Consider the following 24,286-nt stretch of genomic DNA (forward strand, 5'->3'; position numbering starts at 1 on the left):
CCTCCACAGCAGTGGAGGTTATTAGTGCTTTTTCGGGAACCAGAAGCCAATTTCGATATTTTTTCCTTGTAGCAGCACAAATGCTTTCCACAACTCCTAGATGTTATTACTCCTCCCGGAATGTCTGTGCTTCTATATATTCTATTAAACCCCTGGGCAGAGAAGCAGAAAATAGCTTGACATCTGTTATATCTGTCTTAATCTCTGGGTTAAATTTTATCAGGGACGTTATTAGACATTCTTTAATGTATTCTCTTTTGTTTTAACTGTTGTTCCCTGGCTGAGATACAGCCCAGATGGGTCAGTATTCGTAACCATCCATTTCATGGTCACTGTAGTGTGTTCATGTGGCAACAGCTTTGGAACTTTTTGTGCTTCTCCAGGCTGCCATTGAGCATTTCTAGCTGCAGCATCTACCTCTCTGCTGCCTTTGCATGTTGCTTCGTTAATTCAGCTTTTCAGGAAGTGTATTTGGAACTGACATTTGTTGCCTTCTGGGCCTTTTCTTGTTTGTTTCTTACAAGATCAGAGAGTTTTGAATATTTCACATTTTAATCTCTCTTTGAAGTAAAATATTCTCCCTCTAAGTTACCCTACACAGATCTGCTTTAGTAGGTAATTCTCATTCCTGACTCACCATCATCCTCCCTCTGTTTCCTTTGGCCTCACTGCTCTGAAAGTCCAGCTTCACCCTTGCTGTGATCCAGCTTTTTCCTCCACCTCCCTCAAGTGCCATTCTCTTTCATTTCCTTTTCTTCTCTCATTTTTCTGTGAATTTCCACCACTCTTACTTTCATCACTTCCTCTCCACCGAGGCTGACAGCAATCACAACTTACTCTAATCTTAGTTTAAAGGTTTTCCCCCTGCCTTCTGTCTCCTTGACTTACTTTCTACAAACCACACTCGTATTTCACTGTGAGATTTTTCCCTTTGTTGTGCTTTTATGGGTGCCTTTTTAATTCTCTAGGAGCATATTCCTCCTGAACTCTCTTTGGTCTGTATGAAAAGTCTTCAGGCTTTCATCTTCTCTGCCTCTTCCTTCCTCTGTACATGCTCCTGGGTATCCTGCTCAGCCCTAGAGATTCTCTCTGTGGCAACACCTTCTGGAATATTTTATTACATCTGTAGAGATTGTTTTCCTGCTGTCTCCAAAATTTCATCCAGAAAGTTGAACCATGGAGAAGAGCAGATTTGCTCTTCAGCCACTTCCTTATTCTTGCTCTGTCTTTCCTTGTACTTTCCTTCAAGTTAGTTCTCCTTGCAAACTGCCTCCATCTTCAGCTGCTTCCTCCCTTTTGTCCTTTTTTTTCTTTGAATCAGGTAATAATTAAACTTGGAAGGGACATGCTGATATCATTTAGTCCAACCTCCTGCTCAAAGAAGGGCAGACTTCAAAGTCAGATCTTTATTCTTTCCCCATTGCTGCCATTCCCTGAGATCCCTATCAATCCTGTTAGCTGAGCTCATTGACCAGAAATTCACTAGCATAAAGCGGGTGTGTGGAAGCATCTTCTTTGCATCCACTTTATTAGTCCAGTGCTGCTTCTGCTGCTTGGGCCTAATTCCTGCTTCCAGCCTTGCCCTGGCATTCAGATCTTGCTGTCCCCAAGCTTTTCCCAGCCTGTAGCCTTCCAGCTTCTCCACTCATATCCTGCTTGCCTTCTTGTTATCACAGCCTCCCATGTCTTTGCCCACTTGGCCACTTTCTCAGTGTACTTGGCCTTGTCTTTGGGTCTCTCACAGCTTTTTTGTGTGAGGCAAAAGCCCACATGTGTAAGAATCCCCACAGATCACTTCTGCTTCACTTGTGGTCTCTCACCTTCACATGCTGTTCTTTGCTGTCTCATTTACTTGGTGTTTGCTGCCTCAAACTGGACACTCTTTGAGTCTTTTTTTCTCCCCAGTGTTTATGTATCTTTCTAGAAATGATTACACTTAACAAACTTTATGGTGTGCTTTATTGTGCCACAGCAGTGTCTCATGGGGCAAAAGCTGGGTTAAATTAAAAGTTTCAATTAAAGGCTGCTGCATCTGTTATTACATAAAACCATGGTTTGAGAAGATCCACCCTGAATTTCTGTTCTCTCTTATCATAATTTTAATAACTTGTTTTTCCATTCTTTCCACAGTTGTCATTTCAGCTCTCTGCCTTTAGACTGCAGTTGTACAATAGCAATTGCATTCAGAATAATAAGCTTCAGTAGAAAAGCTGTAAATTGGGCAGGAATAAAATCTGTTGTGCATTTTTCTGTGACTACATTCTGCTCTTCTAACTCAGCTTGAATCCAACCATCCACTCACATTTTCTGTGGGGCCTTGTTTTGAAAGATATTGGTGAGGACTGCAAAAAGTCCTGAATGTGCTTACTATCATAGTTACTGCTAATCATCTAATACAAAAATAAATGGGAGTGGCATTGATCTTCAGTAATCCCTTCAGGGGCTCATTCAAAATGAATTATGAATTGATCATTAATTTAAAAGATGAGTTAAACTCCTGGATACTGAGTGTGTGTACTCTGTTATGCAATTCCTGGAATAATCATCTTGGGTTTGATGTGTCTTATCTGGGGTGTTTCACCACTGTGGGAACATCTAAGTTGAAGTGCAGAAAGAAAGAAATGCCTTCGTGGACTTTCCACTCTGTTTCCTCCTTATTGTGGGTTCAGTTTGTGTGGGAGCAATGTTTATGATTTAATTACTTGAGTACATCTGAAAATTGACTGCATGAGTTAAAGTTTGCCTCTGCATTCCAAGACCTTCTTTGACCTGGGAGTACTTTTGGCACATAGAATCATACAATTGTTAAAGCTGGAAAATACCTTTAAGGTCATGGAGTCCAACAGTTGACTTATATTTTCAAATGTCTATTTCATTACAAGGTTTTGTTGTATTAAATGTTTGTTTCATGCATTACACATCAATGTAATTTTTATTACATCTATGTAAATGTCTGTTTCATTACAATATTTCTTTCAAGCTTCTCCCTTACATTTAATGCATTTGTTCCTTTTTCAACAGAGCAACCCTTTTCCTGCTGAGGTTTATGAGGTAGTTAAACAGGATTATACCTGTTTAAAAGAGGAAAATTGAGGCATAAAAATTTATTTGCTCATGATCTTATGAGAAGTCTGAGCTGCAGGAGAAGCATCAAGTTTGTCCTAATGATTTTCAAGCCAGTGTTCTACCTGTAGGCCACTTCTGCCTTTTTCCTTGTATTTTCCATGAGCTTTAGGAAACGTTTCTGAGCATGCTTTTTGACAGCCAATGCATGTTTGCAATGTGAGAAACAATAATTTTCTAGAAGGGACCATTGGGTAATATTGCAATAGGAAAAAGGCAGTAGTGTGAATGCACACGATTTGTTTAGGATATTTAGATTCCATGTCTCCTAACAGGTCAGGTTTTGTCCACTGGATATTTTAGGCCATGGTCTTCTATCCTAGGAGAAATATGTGCTTTTGTGGAAATTGAAATTCACTTCACCTTCATTTTAGTAGAAGGTGGAGGGGCAGCATGTGAAATGAAGGAACCAGAAGAAAGAAAAACAAATTTGAAGCATTTATTTTGGAGAGTTTTTGCACAGCTTCCTTTTAATCCCTGATTAACAGATGAAAGTAGATACACTGAGACACAGCTCTAGGACTAAACCCTTTGATAACAGAATTACAATGTCTTTATTGTACAGGCTTAGTTGATTTGTCTGCATCATCTTCTGCAGCAGTGATTGCTAGACAGCCAAAGGAGAGTGCAAAGGAGAATCTGTTATCCATGTTGTGTCCAGGACAGGCACTTACATTTGTCCCAGGAGCCATTACTGTCCGTAATGCCTACTGCTGATTATCAAGGCTGCAGTTTCCAGTGCAAATAAAAATTTTCCTTGCATGGGCTGGTCCAAAGCAATGATAAATGTCATTGGTTCACTTAAATCCTAACAGAATTTCCAGGTTATTGAACTTAAAAGGAAAGCAGTGAAAACCCCAAAACATTGTAATATTTATCAGAACAAAAATTAAAATATCTAACATATGTACAGTGTCCCCTTCCAGCCATCTCTGAGGATGGAGGTTCGCCTTGGCTTCCTTCTAGATGAGTCTTTCCATTGGTGGTGGCTGCACCATGTCCCACATCTCCACGCGGGATCCCTCCTTCTCCTGCCGGCTGGGGCTGTAGGTGCCCTGGGTCGCCCGCTTGTTGGCAGTGATCACAGAGACCACCAGGGCCAGGGACAGCACCACCAGCAGGGCCAGCATTACTGAGCCAATGCACGTGAATATCCTCGAGACCAAGTCAGCTGTCAGCTGGAAGGATTGAAATAATTGCCATATAATTGCCGTCAAGAGAAGACCAAGACACACTTGAGCTGCCCCGGAAGGAAAACAAAACCCATGGCTTTGCATAGGTGAGCTACTGCTGAAGCACCATATAGTGATTGGGAACTACATTAACCCCTCCAGATTTTGTTCTTTGCACTCTTCAGAAGTTTAGTGTTCAAGGCAGAGCTGGATGAATTTTGTGTAATGACCCATTTCTTTTGACAGCTTCCTTACCTTGAAAATAACCTGTAAGTTCATATGACTGTAGCCTGTAGTAGTAATTCAGCAATTATTTAATCACTTCAATAATAATTCATTATTCCCAGTTTGCTTGTGAACACATCATTGCTGGTCTTTGCTACTGCAAGTTAAACATGAGCTAATTTGAATATATATTGAGTCACATTTCTATTTATCTTGCTGGAGGAGTGAAATTTATGTGAAAATATATATATGTGTGTATATATATATATATGTATATATATATACTTACATATGTAGAAAATTTGCTTACATTAAATATTGTAAAATGTGGTATTTCTTCAGACATTTCTGCCAGTAAACTTTTCTGCCACCATGTTTGCATGAAATAAGCATATAGAGGCTGCACAAGAGTGCATAATCAGTATATTTTCACAAATAAAATATTCATGCAGCTCTTCTTCCACATACAGTTTTCATAGCTTCATCTACAGAAACACAAGCAGTACAATACAGGATGAACAGAAGGATGCTCTGATTTTATGAGGTTTTTTTTTCAGTTTTCATGTGGCAGTGGGAAATGTAATAATGTCAGAATGCAGAGTGCACATAAACCAATCTGTCAGTTTGAGAGCTTTAGACCAGAGAAATTTTATAGTTGGTAGATGAACGTTTTATATACATCTATGTATGCACTTTCATGTGTAAAAAATGCTTATGGTGAGGAGAGCAATGAAGTGATGTGGTTAGTGTGGAAAAGTGGTCACTGTGGACAGAATGACCCTAGCAGGAATTGAACTTCTGGGCAGATTCTGCCATCCATCATCTTTTGATTTGTATTACAAGTGACAGCTGAACTGCCCGAGATGAATGCGCGCTTGAGGCTGAACTTTCAAATCCCCAAATATTTAGTAACGGAAAACAGCAGGTCAGAGCCTGTTTCCCAGTTAGATGCTCCATGTTGCAGGATATTTTAGTGACCTGCTTACTTGTCATTCCTAAGGAAGGGCAATTACAGTCCAGAGCACGAGGATGATCTTGCACTCAGCGATGGATGCACTGGAAGTGGCTGCTGCTCTTTGTGTGCATCCCTTGGACTCGTGCCTTTGCAGGAGAACAACAATGCCAGAGGGGAAACGTTAAAACAATCCTGCCTCTTTTTTCCTCTCCAATTCCACACTGATGTAAAAGGTCCTGCTATAACAGTAAAAGCAAGTTTGGCTCAGGGGTCCTCTCTAGGGGATAAATGATTGACTAGGATATTTTCCTCTGTCCTTGATGGCTAAATATGTGGTCCCTGTGATTTTAAAAACATTTTTCCCAACAGAAATAATACAGTGCAGGTGACAGACCAAATGACTATAACTCTAAAACAAGGTGGCATGAAGCGTGTTGGTCTATTAAACCGTATTGGATTGGGAAGGTCATTTCATCTTTGGATGGTGTTACAGACAGATTTGAGATCTTAGTTTGCTCTGTGCTCTGTTGGACTATATGACCCTTGTTACTCTTGTCTCAGAGTGGCAGCAAATTTTTAATGGAATTTTTGTTCTCAGAAGCTCTTTTATTTTCGTTGCCTGCTCTGGGAAAATAAGGACTGAGGTATTCCAGGTTAACTCTGATTCTAGTGTTAAAAAGGACATTTGCAAAAGGAATTCACTACCACATTCAAATGAATGGTATGGCCTCATCTCTGGTATGTGGAATTTCTGAACTCAGTCTCTTATTTTCCAGTCCATACTCTTTCCATTCCTGTTGGAAGCATGTCTGTCTCTATCTATGGAGACATTTTCATTTATGATAGCCTTCAAATTAGTCTGATTTCTTAAAGAAGAATTTTATGAAAGGAATTGGGGTAAAGAAAAAGTCTGTGACCTGCTAAAAATGGAATCATATATTAAATGCCATTCTCAAAATAACAACAGGGATTTTTCTTTTCCATTTTGTAATAGTTACTTATTTGAGAAGCATGTCTGTCTCTATCTGTGGAGACATTTTCATTTATGATAGCCTTCAAATTAGTCTGATTTCTTAAAGAAGAATTTTATGAAAGGAATTGGGGTAAAGAAAAAGTCTGTGACCTGCTAAAAATGGAATCATATATTAAATGCCATTCTCAAAATAACAACAGGGATTTTTCTTTTCCATTTTGTAATAGTTACTTATTTGAGAAGCCTTACCCATCCTGAGCCAATACGGAAAAGAATTTACCCCCCTGATTAATATCTGGAGAGCTGGGGGTTTTACCATGATCAGATACATAAGCTAACTTTATTTCTGTGTCTACATTGCTTCTAATTTCTAAATATGAAAAAAGGCCTTTACTTCATCTTTTTAGGTGGATTGTATTGATCAAAACCCCCTGATGTTCCAGTGCTGTCTCCTGGTTTATCAGCCCACAGCTCCCTACCAAAGTTTCCAATATAAGGTACCCCCTTAGCAGTTGCACTGAACTAGTAACAAGAGTTGCCAGAAGGCTCTGCAGTCTGGTCCCATCAAAATCAACTGCTTCTTTAGTAATTAATGGTTGAATTGTTAAATTAATTTGGAAAATCAGCTGGCTGATCTGGAAAAAAAATCTGAAAAGTTCTGTCCCCTGTCATCTCAGAGTCTGTTCGCTGTGTATTTGGTGATGATGATGATGATAGACTGAAATAATAGTAACTAGTGATCCCAAAAATAAAAGGATTGAGCATCATTTTTAATAACATAACGCTGCTGAAACAGTGGAAAAGAGGTTTTCTGTCCCTGACCATACTGTGTGCTTTGCAAAATGGTAGGGAGTGGGCATTAAAAATGCAGTTTGAAATTAAAGGCTCCATATCAGTTCTCCAGGCTTTTCTGCTAAGTCCTTGCTGGTGCTTCCACCATGGATGGGTCTGGGCTGTGACCCTCTGGCATGTTTCCAAGCATGCCCTAGGGCTGCTCACATGTGTAACTGCTCAGCTGCTCATCCCAGTGCTCCATCCGTGTCCCACATTCCCTGGCTGTGGGTCTGGGACATCCTGAGGGACTAGACCACCACACTCCAATATCAAATCTCAGCTTTGTATCACAATTCCCTTCTCCTCGTTAACTGGTTAACACCTGGCTATTGAGCTGAGTGCTTGGGAGATGGCAATATGCAGCTTTTTTGGTGTGTTTGTCGCAAAACTGTTGCAGAATCCCATGCAAGAGGTGTTATTTGGCCTAGAGCTGCAAAAGCAAGAAGGTAAAAGCTCTGGAAAGGAATGGACAGAGCAAGAGAAACTTTTTTTGTCTTGGAACAAAAAAAAAAAAAACCAACAAAAAAAAAAGGCCACAGGACAGCTAGAGGCTTGTGAAGAGAAACAAGATCATGATTTTTTTTGCTGTAAACCTTTGTTGTTAGGGAAGCCTATGAGATCTCCCCCATACACTGTGATTGCCTTTCAGAAATAATTCTTGCTAATAAATAACACACGATGATCACAGCTATTTCTGAAGGTAACTTCAGCGCTGCTTATGAATAACTAAATATATGCAGGGTAAATGAAGGAGGGTTAATTAACTGGCTGGGCAATACCTTAGAGATTCTCATTACAGTTTGAGTGCGAGGCTGGACTGAGAGGCCTCCTGAGGGCTCTTCCAACCTGAATTATCTTATGAGCTTGTTTAGAAGGTAGTTGGTGACAGAGCAGTTTTATGAGTTCCCCTGCCCCTAATATAGAGGAGCTGCCAGTAAAAGCTTCATCCTTGGTGGTAATGGATCTTGATGACAAGATAATATCAGTGCCCTGGTAATTCCAACAACATGAAGTTTGCTAGCAGTGGAAGGCCTGTCTGCTTCTCACTAAGTTACTGTATGTAGGATGTTCTATTTATAAATCTTTGGATGTCAGCTGGAGCAAGACATTTATTTTGGCAATTTTTTTTAAAAAGGAAAGAAAAATTAATACTGAATTTAGTTTTCATGTAGTGAATAGCTTCATCTGCAAAGACAGGAGAAAATGCAGGCAAAAAATCTTTGTCTTTTTGTAAAATCAAGTATTTTGGCTTCTCACTGGTGGTTTCACATAAAACCGGATTAATTTTTTTAGGGCTGTTTCAATTATTAAATTAAAATTATTTAGAATGTTTAGATTACATAAAATAGATCACTGAATAGAGTGACATTTCATTGTAGCTCTGGGTTTTGCTTTTCATTTGGTTATGGAAATAGATTTATTGTTCTGCTTTGGTTCCTTGAATGGTTTGGATAAGGAGGCCGCAGTTCAGAAGTCAGAGCTCAGAGGCATTTATCAATCCGGTGTATGTATGCTTATCTTTAAACAAGCTCGCTCCCACATGGTTATTTTATAAGAGGGAACATGAGGGATTTGCTGTGTATGAACATTTCCATGTGTGCTGATTGTCAGAGGCAAGTGGAACAGCACGAGGGAGCCCAGCCAAAGGCACAGGGCCCCTTCCTGCTGGGTGTTTTCCATCAGCATGGCTGAGCTGAGCTAACCCTGTCTGTGTCCACGCAGGCATGAGCAGTGTGGCTGTGGACACCAGGGCTGAGCCAGAGCAGCCAGAGAGAGGATCCAGCCTGGTGCTGGCAGCGAAATGGCAGCAGGTGTGGGAGGCAGTGAGTGCTTCCTGGGGATGCTGCTGCGTGGGCTGAGCGTGGGGAAGGGGTCGGGGTGGGGCTGTGGGCTGTGGGGGGAGTGACAGGCTCTGGGAGCAGCAGCCTGCCTGCCTCTGGGGCTGGGCATGAAGGATTAACCAGCCTTCATTGCAGCATTTACTCAGGAATGGGCCTGGTTCTGGATGCCTCTCCAGACAGAGACATCAATGCAGGCTTTAAAACACAGGGACTGACAAACCCCGGAGACTTCCCTTCCCTGCCACATGCGGGGCTTTCTGGGAATTCTGCAGCTGCTCGTGTGCACTGGAGCTTTTGCCGGTGAAGTCTCCGGATCCTGAGTCCTGACACCACTCACAAGGTTATCACTTCATTCCCGGTAAGAACATGTGATCCATGCCATCCAGATTTACTGCCCCCAAATCAAAACCATTTGCCATGGTAACGAGGGACCATTGGCTTGGGTAGTCCTAATCCATGTCAGAATTACTTTGAAAGGTTTGAGGGCATATAGGGATAGTAGTGAGCAGCCAAAGAAAAGCCATTTACTTGATTAAAAACCCCAAAGATGTGCTTAGTTTATTTCATAGAGGATTTGCAGCCGAATCATTGGAAGTTTTTTCTGTTATAGGCTGAATTCAAATAAGAATTTGTGTAGTTCAAGGACAAATCCAGTCAGTCACATGCAAATCTGTTATAACAAGATGCATTGATAACCCCAGCCCACGAGGCTACAGTTTATTTTCAACAGCAGTAAAGTGGCCATAAATATATAGATTGACTTTGTTCTAATAAAAGTACATTAAATGAGTGGCACATGAAGTCCCTTCTCTGATTTTCTTTTTTCACCTTAGCTAACCATGACCTATTGCTCTCCCTCATATCACCTGCAAAATGTAGCTGCTCTATTTGTGCTAAACACTAGCCACCATGTCCCAAGAGCTGTTGGGCTGTTGAGTTGAAAGTAATAATAATAATAATAATAATAATAATAATAATATAATCATCTGTTTGGGACTCATTTAAGGAGAACAGATTCATGTCGAGTTAACCCAAACACTGCATAGGCCACTAGAAAAGGCAAACTATTTTTAAGGTTTTATCCACATCACCTATTTTCTTTAACTGCTTTGTCCTTTAATGGTTTATCCTGGTTTCCTGCTCCGTGGGGCACTGATCTTTGAGTGTGTCTCTACAGTTATTTTTCAGGTCCTTGAATAGTTTATTCCTTGCTGCTTTGGTGTCTGTGGCAATAAAGGGAGCAGCACTTAGCACACCTTAGCTGATTTTCTACTGTTCATCATCAGCAAGACCACCTAATCCTTTTCCTTCTGCACACTTCAGAACTCTTCAGTTCCTCTTGTGAGCTTCAAAAGTGGCAGCTGCATTGCACAGACATGGCATTGTATGGACATTCCTCTTGTCCCCTGAAGTGATTCCTGACAGGTGCAATATTTGCTGTACTACAAACCTGGCGCCTAATAAGTTCCAGGATTATCTGGTAAGAAAAGTCTTTGAATTCTCTCAGATTGAGAAGCAGAAGGCAAGAGTTAAAAACAGACATGGGAAGACTGCTGCCGGGTTTTTTTTTTACTTTTGCTTCCTTCATGGGTAAGAAAAAGGCTGGTTTGTAGGACCAGATTCAGATGTTGAGCCTTGGATAGCTGATGGAGCCCTCAGTGGCCTGAAGGTGTGGCTGTTCCCCCTGCAGTCAGCCGGCCCAGAGCTCCAGACCAGGGTGGCCTGTAGTTGCCACAAATTGCCTCTGTGCCTTCTGTATGCAAGGCAACACCCCAAGGTACCATCACTGCTTTTTCTCCACATCTTAGGAACTTCTTTCCCTGACACCATGTCCCTCACCTCCCTCTGTAGCCCTCTGAAAATAGCTCTGTATAACATAAAGAGCTGCAGGTCATCTTGAATTTCCAGCATTGCTGTTGCTGTTTCTGCCATCAGCCTCTGAGTTATTTTCCTGATATCTGCAGGGAAATGCAATCCTATTGCCTGGAGGGCCTGAATGAGACCCTGAGTTCTGTACCTACCCTATGGACACTGCTGAAAAAAAAACTTAGGTGACTACTTCTGATGTGTACAGAATATCCACAGTATAATACATATGGGCAGTTCATCTTGAAGAATAAAGATTTTAAGTAATTTTAAATTTTTTTTACTGTTTTCTGGTGGGTGTTATTGTCTGAATATTATCTTAAAATGTCTCTGAAGAAATTACATTCACTACCACCTCTATATATGTTTTTTATAAAATTTAGTTTGAATAGTTTGTCTTAGTTGACACCTGACAGTTTTAATTGATTCCTTCCTGAAAAATGTCAACTTTAAGTTTTCTGACAGATCTTGAAATCAAGGAAAAAGTGTAGAGAGAATTCATGTTAGCTGCTATAATGATAAATTGATCATCTGGCTTGACCAGTTATAGATCAGAAAAATGCAGTCTTTACTGTGAAGGAAGAATTACATCTGTGGTAGTCTGTGAGAAAATGAAGAAGATGGAGATGATTGAAGTCTGGGATTTAGCTGGGCTTGCAAAGAAAGCACCTCATTAAGAAATTCTGACAGCCTCCCTCCTGGCACGTGAAGTTGCACTGTTGTGACACTACAGAAGTTAATGAGGAAGTTTGTTCTAATTATAGTGGAGCAAGAAATTGGAGATTGGAGACGGAGCTCTCTGAAGCGTTGCAACTAAATTGTAAAGCAGACTTCAGTGAAATAAGGGTGTTGTGCACATTAGTCTTGATCTCTCAGTCAGATTGGCTTACACAGACCTCTTCCTCTCCACAATGGGCTGCAGGACCATTCCCAGATCACTTCAAACAGTGCTGTGTTTAAATCAAAACAATTTTCCCCCTCTTCAGTGCTGGTACATGCAGTAATATTTGGCTCAGGTGGCCTTCTATTGGCAAAGAAGCTTTTCCAGCATGGAAAGCTCACTTTTAGGAATTAACCTTTAAAGAACAGGCTACCTACAGTAACTATAATTTCTTTAACTACTATTGATGTCTGACTTACATTAACTGTTTAATGAAAGCAGTCCAACCATGAAAAGAGGTGTTTAGTACAGCTGGGATGGTCTGTCTCGGGCAGAAAGAACAATAGCCCTGGTATTGGCCACTCCTGGTACTGTGCACGAGCTCAGCCATGCACCTGAAAGAGCCAGAAGTACATAAGTAGCCCCTTAAAATCTCCGTCAGATGTTTTGCTGGATCAGTGTCTCACAGATTCCTGAATGCCTTTTAGATAGCAGAGTGTTGGTTGCACAGAGGGAAGCGATTGGGGTGGCAGTTTGGGAGGGCAGCTCTCATTAAGCTGTGAGGTTTGAGAAAGCTCCTTGATAGTGCTTCTGCAGCAACTGCCAGTGCTAATTTTGTAAGTGCTCCAGCTCTTTTTAAGATCATCCTAGTGGTGCAGCACAGATTAAATGTGCAGCTCCAATGTGTTGTTGTGAGATGCCTTTTAAAATTCTATCGACAGCCTCTGGTGTAGGAACTTCACCATCTGCTGCAATCTGAAAGGATAAGAGGGAAAAATCTATAGCTGGTGCAAATCCTGGCAAACCATGCTGAGGAGGAGTTTGTCCCATAGCTGCTATATTGCAGACTAGACAAATGTTTTAGTAAAGGTGTCAGTCTCTGGGGTGCAACATCCTTTTCCAGTTTGGGAAATGCTTTGGGGCATCATACAGAATTATTTTTGTACATGGCTGCCAGCACAGTGTATCAGGTGGTGTTTCTCTACAGGGGATAACTGCTTTGCAGCTTTGAGACAGCAGATTCTGTACGAGTACATCTTGGTGGTGGATAAAAGCCTCATCAGGCAAGCATCTTGCAGGAAGGAATGGGAGATATTTAAACTCAAAAGACTACCACTGAAAACACTGACTTTGTGTTAGTGACCTGCGTGTGGACAGGTTGAGTTGACTGCATCCTTATAGTTGCAGTGTAGTAGGTGTGAAGGGGTCAGTAGGTCAAAGCCAAAAGCAGAAGAGTAGGAAAATATGCTACAGTACTGAAGATGAGGGCAGGACAGTTTCCAAGGAAAAGAGGTTCAGTAGACAGAGTGAAATAGTTAAAATGATGAGAAAGAAGAATGGATTTCAAACCTGCTTTCTTCATTGATTGCACAGGTGTTGATCAGACCAGCATGTGCAGGATGATGTGACACTCAAGATGGGACTGATGGTGATGACAGCATTTGGATAACAGAAAGGGGCAGGAAAGGGTAACATAGGCTATCAACAGCTAAGTCAAGAAAACAACTAATCCGTTCCTACTGCAAACTTCTGCATTTCTGTTTTTTTGCATGTGTATTTTATCTGCCATTCTAGAATCCAATCTTTTCTGTATTGGGGTGAAAAAAAGAGAGATTTTGCTGAGATATTTGCAATCTGGAAGTACTGTGTGAGTGAATATCCACTTGTTGTTTCTCCTCACTAATGTGTTTTCTTGTACATCGTTTTCACCAGGCATAATTTGCCTGTCTTAGGATTTAGCAGTCTCAATTAACTTTAATGGAGTTGCACAACCTGACTTGTGCACAATGTGGGGTTGCTCAAAACTCCACTTTTCAGCACACAACAACTGAGGTTAAAGATCTCTTTCTTGATTAGTGATGTTGGTGATAGGTGTTCTTTTATTTTTGTCATCAGGTCTTTGAGAGCAGCCACCTTCTGTGGGTAGCAGGGTCTGGTCCTCCTGCCCCCAGGTCCTGGTTCTCTTGCACAGGTGCAGCCTGGGCTGAAACTCAGCCCTGCCTCTCCCCACTTTCTGTGGCAATGAGAATCTGCTCTGCCCAGTGATGCATAATAACCAGGTGGGTCAGCTGGGTTTGGTACAGCACAGACTGTAATGATTCCTGTCCCATTTTGTTGTTGCCAGACACTTTCCATCCCTGCTTCTCTGCTGATAAGCAAAGCCAACGATCTCAAAACTGCTCCATGAAATTCTTCCCTGTGCTTGGTGCTGAGCTCCTGCAAGCCAGCCATGTGTTGCTACCTAGCATTAATAGGATGCTGTCAAGTGGTGATGAAGTAAGGAGCGCTGTGACTGTTTCACACTGTCAGACAACAAGGTATCGAGTCAGCAGCGAGCCTTTGCTGGGAGCAGCACTTCGATTGCAGCCATCTCCTGCTTCCAACTGTAAATATTAATAGTATAAGATAGACCTTGATTGGCTACATAATACTTGCCTTAGCGTGCTACGTGACACTGTCACATTACTTTGCTAATTATATTCCTTGAGAAAAACTTTCAGTGTGTTTTTATCCTACTGGCTGATTTTCTCAGGGGAAAGTTGATTTGAGACAACAAAAATCATTATGGTTTAGCTTCAGGAAAGACTTTGGAAGAGGTGCATGCAGGGAAAGTGTAAATGAAAAAAAAATCTAAAAACTTCTATGTTAATAATTACTCAAACTTGATTTAGACCTTTCATTTGTCAGTGGAGTTTAGTCTTTTTTTTTTTTTAAGTGAATTTCCATCTTGTTGACACAATCATATGAATGTGTCTCTACCTCTGAACCTCACATGCTCCTCAGGGATTCTTGGATCAAGTACTGCATACCTAATATAGGATCTAATAATTATATTAATATTGCTGGCGTTCAACAGGTTTGCATCTGAATGTGAACTGGATGAAGCCAACTCTGGTTATTGCACTCTAGATATCTGCTGAAGTTGCAAGAGTTTTAGAAAATCTCTTTCTATGTTATAGCCAGCACAGCACATGAGAAAAAGGTCTCTAAAAAGGCAGTAGAAATTTCTCTTAACTTTCTACTCCATGCTTTTACCTTACTGCCACCTAAAGATAACTAACAGAAAATACATTGTACTTCAGATTACAAAGTTTTACTGTGATATGCTGCGAAGAAATGGCAACCTTGTCAATGTCTTTCTTTTAAGAAGAATTCCTTCACTTTCAGATTTTCTTGAAGATCATACTTCTTGGAGACAGGAAAAAAATCTGCTGACTCATCTCACTGAATTTACCTCTGCTCCTCCAAGAGAAGGTGTACTGACTCTGAGGCCAGCTCTCCCTGTTTCTTGCCAGATGATTATACTCAGATCTCCTCAACACAGGCTGAAAGTAGCATTTTCTACAGTGCATGGAGTCAGGTCAAAATCCACCTTTATCTGCAGGTGTAAGGTATTTCTGCTATAACCCCTCTTTGATTCCACCCATCTCAGATACAACAGTGTCTGCTGTCAAACAGGCAGCCTGAGGGGTTCCTCTTTCTCAGCTCCATCCTTGATGCCTTATTTCTTAAACACTGGTTTTCAGTTTGGAGAATCCCTTTAAAGCAGCCTTTTGTCAGAGAGCGAAACTGAGGTGGGAAATAGGAACAGAATTGGCCAATGATCAGTTAGGCAGCCCGTGGTTGAAATGGAGATTGAATTCACTCTCTGTATTCTGCCCAAACTCTGCCTGTCAGTCGCACCAGGGCAGTGCAGCCCTGCCCATCTCTAGCCCTCGCTGACAGTGGGGATTGGCAGGGCTGGCTCAGGGTGTACCCTGCAGTCTCTGCCCCTCTGGGTGCTGGTACAGTTCTGGTGCACTCAGGCAGAAAGCCCTGAGCAAGAGAGTTTGAGCCTGACTGGGAGTTTTTCATGGAGCTGGTGCAATCAGGCTTTTTTACTGTGTGACATGTCTTTTTGGAGAAAAGTATGGCATTTTCTGTTGTTTAAATGGCAAGAATATTGAGCTTACACTGGTAATAAATCACTCATATGTGCCTACTATAGGTTTACAGCCTGAACTTAGACTAAACTCCCATTTTCATATCAACTGACCTGCTGTTACTTATTGCCTGAGCACCAGGACAGATGTTCTTTCCCAGGATGGCCAGGCTGTGACTCCTCTCGGGCAAATACCCTTGAGTGCAGTCCTCATTCCTCTGTTCCTGAGGGCTCAGCTCCATGCCCCACGGGGCTGTTACACATTAAACACTGCTTTGGTTTCATATATTCTCAGCTATTGAAAGGATCTGTCTCCACCAGCCTCCTTACCTGTAACTGACTCAAACCAATGATGACTCATTTTTTTAAAGGACCTGGCTGTGGTCATGTTGCAGTGTTTGGAAATTGCTCATCCTCTGCCAAAATTCTGTTCTGAAATCTCACAGACCTACACGTTGTTTGTTGGCCATCCTTTTTTTTTTTTTAATACCACAAATAAGCCATTTAATTCAACTAAAAATGTAATCAGAGATTTTTTTAAAAAATTTTTATGGCTCCAAGTAATTCTTCTGATTGACATCTACATGCTTCCTTAAAATATTCCCAAACTCACATGTTTTTCAAGATCAGTAAGGTAATCATGAAATCAGACAAGTTATATGTAATTCTGGCAGAAGGATCATACGTTAGTGTTTTCTCATGGAAGAATACTTCTGCTTCCTCCTTCATCAGTAGTTTTGGAAGAGGATGGAAAAAAGGGATCACAAGCTAGGAATCTTTCACTCAAAATTTTCTTAAGGTAGTAGCTCAATAATTTATTCACAAGTAAGTTGTTTCAGGCTTCTGGGTCCCAGCCAGTTGTGCTCTGGGCAGCCTGAGTGCTCCTCCAAGGGAGAGTGGGTAGCTAATACTGAATGGGAATTTAGCTTCCATGCCTACTCTATCTAGAGAACTTCACTGCTTTAGAAACTATTGCTTAGCAGCAGGTTCTACCAATAATGCTTTAGTATTTTTAAGGTTTTGTGGTTAAAACATCCTGGGGTAGATTTTGCTCTCTCTCTCTGTCTCTCCCTCTGTCCAGTTCCTAGTGAAGAAAAAGATAATAGCACTTGGCCACCTTACAGATGTGCCACAAACATTCACTGGGAATAATGAAGTCATTCTTCTGTGCTCAGATACAGCCCAGGTGTTCAGTGCTGTCCCCATCTGTTTGACTTTTACAAATCCATTTTACTTATCATTTTCCTATTTGTGTTATTTTCCTTTTGTGTATCACTTTGTGCCTCCAGGATCTCCTTCAGAACCAACTTTTTGGATGGTTTCCAGAAGTGGCAACACTTGGCAGCATTGAGGGGCTTCTGGGACTCATCTCTGGCTTCCCCAGAGAGACCCACAGCTACCACTGGGATTCCCTGACAATATCACTTACTGAGAGGATGGTGGAAAATTTGGATGGGATAATAACTTCCAAACCTGCAGAAAGAGATGGAAGACACTATCTTTTTCTGCAGGAATTAGGTCTACCATGGAGGGTGTGTTACACTTTCATAGATACAGAAACCAAACATTTTCTTTCAGCCTGAACGAGGTTTGTGTTTGACTAAAGGAAACAGTAAAAAAAGGAAGGACCAAGTACAATTTTCCATGAGACACAGCACAATGTCCTGCCTGATTCTTGTGTGCAATATGCTGATTAGCTTACAAAATTGTAGGATTTGGGATAAAAAAGGACAACACATCACTGTATAAACTCTGTGCCTGTGCTGCCATTGCACTAAGGGATTAAAGTCAGCCTAGACAAGACCAGACACATGCATGAGCATTGGGGAATACAAACTGAAATTAGCCTTGCAGAAGAGGTACTGTTGCCAGGTCCTCCCAGAACCTAGTCTCTAGTTTGTCATTGATTTGAACTGGGAGCAGCTTTGGGATTTTCTTTGGGGTTTCTTTATTTTAGCTTGGGTTGGGGGTTTTTTTAGGTGTTGGGGTTTTTGTCTGTGTGTGTGTTTGTTTTATTTTGTTGGGGGTTTTTTGGTTGATTGGTTGTGTTTTTTCTTGTTGTGGTTCCAGGATTAACAGCTCCCAGGTGTCAGGCAGGCTAACTGTGTTCACACTATGCACCCTTTTCCTGGACAACTGGTACAAAATCAACAGGGGAGGAAAAGTCTTGTTACAAGATGATCAGGGAAGAAACTGCACCTTGAATTCACCCACAAATGGTAACTGCTTGCAGAAGAGGGAACAGAGGGTCCTGTCCCTTGGGAGATAAGAAGAGAACAGCTTGTGATGTTAACAGTGCTTCACCAGACAGAAAGAGAAGTATTTCCATTTATTTCTGGATAAATCAGAACCCAAAGTATTCATGTGTTTGAGAATCTTCAGAATCCCTACCCTAGCATTTCACAGGGACCACCAACAACCAAAGCTGTCTCCAGTGGTGCAAAATCTGTTCACTCTAAATAATTACAAAGATCTGTAAAGCTGCTGATTTTCTTGTCCTTTGAATTACAGCAGTATCCCATTTTTTGCTTCAGTGCTCTTATTTTTTTGAAAAGTGAATAAATTGTCCTAGCAAATATAATTTGAATAAATTTAAGAACTGTTGTATTTACTGCACATTTAGATTGGTAGAAAGTTCTGATGTTTGTATAACAAGCTCTGCCTCTCATTTAAATGGTTCTCTGTATCAAAATAGATAAATGTTCCTGATCATTTGAAACCAAAATATTTTTCAGATGCTCAGAACAGGAATTCTTTTTATTCCTTTTCAGTGGAAAAATATTCCATAAGCCTAGTGAAGTGTGTAATTTTTTTCAGATGTTATTAGGAATGGAGATTCATGTCAAGAACTGAAAACCAGATAGAAGAGAACATTAAGTCTCATGAACCATGTAAGAAAAAAACAAAAAGACGTAAAATTTAGTATCTGAACAATGCAGGCACAGAGTGCATGAATGTGTTATAAAGTGAGCAATGACTAAAGTAAATGCCCATGTGATGGGAATGTGAGTCCACAGGGAAAACATCAGAAGGTGAGAATAGGGAAGACAATGCCGTTGCAACAGAAAGGATGGTGTACAGACACAGTGTGTTAGTCTGAGCACTAAAGTGTTATGTGAACACCATGCTGGAGCTGATTCCTGTACTGCAGAGTGTTATGCTGTCATGTGTCATCTGGGCTCCCTTCTCTGCTTATATTTACCATGCACATTAAATATTCAGCTGCTCTTCACTGATGCATGCAGTGATCCTGGCCTTGGGAAGAGCTTTCTTGCCTTTCCCAGCTACGACACATTAGATAACCTTATTGTCTTTGCATCCTAATGTTTTTGTACCTTATGTTGTGACACACATTAAATGTGTTTCTTGCAATAGACTTTTAGAAGTTTTAGTTAAATCCTGTGTTTTGAATGCAGACTAACAGAAAATAGCAAAGAGTATTAAGGCATTGTTCTGCTCTGAAACACAACTGTGAAAATGGCATTGTGACATTTCCAATGACTTCCAGAGCAGAGCTGCTCATTTTATAAATCTAAAGATGTTTCTTCTTACCCCACATTCGACCTGGCACTGGAATAAAGCTGAGCTCTCTTTTACCATCAGTAGTAACAATTCTGCCATGGTGGCTGATCTACAACCACGCAAAGGATATGAAAACAAACAAACTCCAGCTTTTCCCCAGCTCAGTTACATGGATTCTGCTAGGCTAATAAAAGTAAAAGATCATTTCAGTGGCTGAAATAGTATTATTTCAATAGCCTACCATCAGACTGTAACAAGTTTACCTGTGATGTACAAATAGTTGATTTTCACTTTGGCAGCTGAAAATTACTGTCTCACCATTGTTAACACTGGCTATTCAATCTTAGGCTAAGAATAAAAGCTATCATATTGCCTTAAAATATGTATTACTATGAATTTAAATTAATTTTAAAAAATTTTGTGTTATATTCTTTTCCATCTATTGCTCTTAAAGCCTTCTCTTATCTTGGGAGGTCTAACAAGTTATCTGCTTTTAAGAAGGCTGAAATGCATGTATAGGTGCATAAACACCATGTGTCTAGGGCAGAACTGTTCAGTTTGACAGTGTTTCTAATATTGCTACCCTAATTTTCCAATTTTCCTAATTTTTCTAATGTTTCTACGTTAATCTAAGAAATTAAAAAAATTCTGAAGTATGAAGGTGTCCTAATAGGACAACAGGAAATAGGAAAGAGCATAAATTCAGGACAAGAACAAATCTATACTGATAACAAAAAGAAAGCAGTGCTTTCAGTATTTTGCAATCTCGAGACAGAAACTGATGGGAGTACTGGCTTAGAACTGGTGCAGTGTGGAAACTTAACCTGCATGGCTTTATTTTTCCTTACATTGCTCTATAGGCCTTAAAAAGAAAATACTGTTTATATTTCTGTGTATAAAGTACAAGGTAGAGATGTACAAGAGCAGGTAAAGCCAGAGTGAGATTGGAGGAAATAGTCTGATTGTTACATTCCTGATGTCCACGTCTTTTAGTCAAATGATAATTATCCATTAATAGCCTCATAAGTATGAATATGTAAATAGCTATATGGAATGCATTATTCATGAATCACCAGGCATTAATTATTGTAATTAAGTATCATTTGCTACATTCATATTACTAACCCTTCCAGTTAATGAATACATTAGCTAATCACTGTAGAGCAGATTCAATCAAAATTCCCTGTGTCTGTGCTGTGGAAGCCTGAGAGAGTTTTATTGAATTTAGATTCAATATTGAACATATCTAACATGCTTATCAGTGTATTTTTAATGACATTAAGTGTGAATCATAACCTCCAGTGCATGATGCTTGTCCTTGTGCCCAGGAGGGTGGAATGGTACCAGCTGGAAGAGAAGGTGGAAGCAGCAGTGGTGCAGCACGTGGCAGCAGCTCTGTGAACCAAGGAGAACTTTAATTCTAGGACGTGAAATCCACCTCCACTTTCAAGTCTCATGTATATTCACAGGTACGACAGGGGAGGGGCTGTGTTCTGTGAGGAAGTGCTGTCCCAGAGGTGCTGCTGAGGACAGTGTTCAAGGAACAATTTCAAAGCTCAGCTGGAGCTGTTTGCCAGGCAGTGCCTTTTGCCAGGACCAGCAGAGCAGAGCCCTGGCAGGATGTGCTCCCAGTCTAATGGTGCTCAGGGCACTCCTGAAACACAAAATACAACCTACAACCAGACCCTGGCTTTTGCCTTCACTCCCTGGAGATGTATTTCAACTAATAGTAATCTCAGTAACACAGAAAGATTTGCCGCAGCTTTTCTTTTGTTGCCTTTTTAGGGTTAAGTTCTTAGAACCAGGCCTCATGCTTTTTGAAGTAGAAATTTTGAATAATTTATTGCAAACGAGAGTTTCATTGTTTTTAGGGAAAATCACTAACTCAAGATATAAATATGTAAGTTCAAGTGCTGAAAGTTAATAGAAACAAGTAAAATGCCCTCTTGGCTGAACTTTTGGCTGTCAGGACAGAAAAAATATTTGCAAAGAAAGAATGAAATCTTATTTCGTCACTGTTAGTTTGAAGCAGACTTTCCCCTATTTTTAGGTTCACCAATGTATTGTAGTCATGTGCACTGAGTAAATGATTATTGGATCTAGTTTCCTCAGTAATCTGGGAGTATTACAATTTAAAGGAGCATACATCAATGATATTTTCAAATTCACAGACACATAGGCTCTCGGTAGCTAAAATTGTGATAAGAGACTGCTGCAGAGAAGGGCCAGCCAGAGCCTGTATTCTTAAGGGCCAGAAGTAGGAGCAATGGTCAATAAAGCAAATCTGCCATTCCCTGTAGACACTTCCTCAGTGAAACACCCCTTGTGTATTTCCCAAACCCAGTGAAGAAGATGCTTTCATTCATCCCACAGCTGATGCAAACCCTTTTTCCCTCCCTTCCACTGTATCCATCACTGCTGTCTCCCCCCTCTTTTTAAAATCCTAATTCTGCCTCAAGCCCAAACATTGTTACTTCTCATTACCCAGCTTTCTGAATGACAGTCTCTGGCATCTGAAAAACAGTTTAAGTCTTAGCATCACAGAGGGATCCATTACGGGCATTACCAATATGGGGCATCACAAGCCATATCTCCAAAATTTGTGATCTTGCTTCTTTGCTTTCTGGTATCTGCATGTGTTGTATCCCTCCTCTAATTCTGAGTATATTAAGATGATGATTTCTCAATGTCCAAATTAATAAGAATGTGTTTTGATGTTATTTCTTTTTATGAATACTGAGATTTTCACAAAAGCATGAGCTCAGCAGGGAGTTTGTGTTCTAAATGAAAAAAAAATCAACTATCGAAAGATTTGTGGTATAATTAAAACATGGGAGATGTATGAAATTCTGGCTGTTGCATCTTAGTATTAAACATGAAAAATGGCCTTTTCAGCCCCTTGAAATCTAAAAAATCTTAGTAATTGGATGTATTTACAAAGAGATTAGTGCTTAGTGTCATTATTCATCCAGCTATTTTTTTCATATTTGCTTCACCTGTTTCCCTTGTCTGACACCTGCATCTCTTGAAAAAAAAAAAAAAAAAAGAAAATTATTTAAATTAATCTGACACTTGTTCATTTATTTTTTTAACTTTTAAAACTAAAAATATCAATATGCAGCTCTGCAGCTGGGAGCTTCAGTGGGAAGAACCTGCCTAGCCCTGCCCTGCCAGAACTCCTGGAAAACTCTGGGATGAAACAGCCTTGGCTGGGATGAAACAGCCTTGGCTGGTGTGTGGTGTTCCTGTGAGGTACAAGTGTTCAGAAAACATGGCACACTGAAAGCAAATGAACAGAGCCATCAGCAGAAAATGAGGAGCAGACATAAAGAGACAAAGGCAGAAGGTTTATTTCGTGTATAAAGGTAGGAAATTTATGTACACGTGCACAATGCAGTTGAGGATACAGAAGTACAAAGAGGAAAAGAGCAGCATTTCTGAGGTCAGGGGATGTTTCGTGATGACAAGGCATTAGAGGAAGGAAGGAATTCAATTACAGGTGAGTGTTCTCAGTAAAAGAAAGAGTGAACTGATGCCCTGCTAGAGTTCAGAATAATAACTTGCTGTAAATTCATATAAAACCTGTATTTAATATTGTATATACATTCATATCAAGTTTCTAGTAGTGAATAGAAAGAGTATTGGAATCTCTATACAAATGTATTCTTTTTGTTTGCACACTTTGGATATAGGTCTAATGTCAGACATTACATTTATTGCTTTCTACCTTTCTTCAGCATTTATACAATGATGAAATTTATGCTTAATGTGTCCTGTAGTGTATATTCTATAAAGTACATAACAGTTCAGTTTAGTTACGTGGAAGCTGAACTAAACCCTGTAAGAAAATAAAAACAAACCAAATTCCATTATTTTCCTAATTTTAGCTATTTAAGGAAAAAAATTGTTTGAACTGCTTTTGTTAGTAGCTGCATTTTATTTTCATTTGAATTTTTAAAATTTCTTATTTCTTAGCCTTTAATTAGCATTCTGAAACATGATAGTTTATATTTCAAGTTATTTGTGATTACCTTTTAATTTTTCATTTCAACAATACTAAACTGAGTAAAGCCTTTAACTAGGATTAAATGAAAGCTACAGTTTAGAATAAAATTCCCAACATAATATGTTGTTATTTTAAATTTTCCCACATGAAAGCAATTTTCCCAAACTGTATTTTCATTGCAAAAAAAAATTAAAAAATAAAAAAAATCCCAAAATGCAGTCTGGTTTTGTTTTTTCCTCTTTGCCTGTGTTTTATAATTCCCAGTATTACATGTGATTCCCAGTAAGATAGCTAAGCCCTGCATTGATAGAATATATAGTTTTGTTTCTGACACTGCTACATTAATTTAATCTCCAGTGCATTCCCATCTAGTGCTCATTGATTGTTTACAAAGAGGAAAGGATTTTTCCACTACATTTATACATATATGTAATATAAAATTATTAATAATTATTTTAATAAGAGTTTAACAAAAAAAATTGCCCTAATCACTTTTCAGGTATGATAAAGACAGCAATGAAATTATCCTTGTGTGCAGTTCTTATGGGTAAAGGTACTGTGCTTAAGTTTCATACTAAGGCAGGTGCTAGAAACAGGAATGTGTGACAGGGATGAACCATGAGTTTTGTCCACAAATGTGCAAAAGTTTGTTTGGATTTTTTTCCTCCCCCCTAAAATAGGAACAGGGTTTTTATTAGCATGAATGCTGCTGCAATTGTGTGCTGAATGGTATTCAGAAAAAGATCAGATTTTGGGGCATTTTTGAAAGGTGAAAAATAAAAATATTCTTGATCTACTGTCAGGGGCTTCTGCCATATCCTGCTGTGGCAAAACAGAAACCTTAACATCTCATTTATATGCATTTTAGGGAGTCCTAACGTAACTGGAGATTTAAAGGTGGGATTTGCTTTTCCTGAACACAGCAGATGCAACCCACAGCAAGTTAGGGAGGACTGATGAAGGGAAA

At 40.0% G+C, this 24,286-nt stretch overlaps 1 protein-coding gene across 1 annotated transcript in view; it reads right to left on the reverse strand.

Moving 5' to 3' along the window:
- Positions 1 to 2,487: 2,487 nt before the first annotated feature.
- Positions 2,488 to 24,286, reverse strand: part of CRB1 (crumbs cell polarity complex component 1) — a 93,762-nt gene continuing 71,963 nt past the window's right edge. Inside the window, exon 12 of the mRNA XM_085068298.1 lies at positions 2,488 to 4,301. Coding sequence (XP_084924424.1) covers positions 4,086 to 4,301 — 216 coding nt within the window. The 3' untranslated portion in view covers positions 2,488 to 4,085. The remainder of the gene's footprint in view (positions 4,302 to 24,286) is intronic.

Source organism: Lichenostomus cassidix, chromosome 8 (genome assembly GCF_008360975.1).
Source record: "Lichenostomus cassidix isolate B80296 chromosome 8, HeHo_3.0, whole genome shotgun sequence".
Classification (NCBI taxonomy): Eukaryota; Metazoa; Chordata; class Aves; order Passeriformes; family Meliphagidae; genus Lichenostomus; species Lichenostomus cassidix.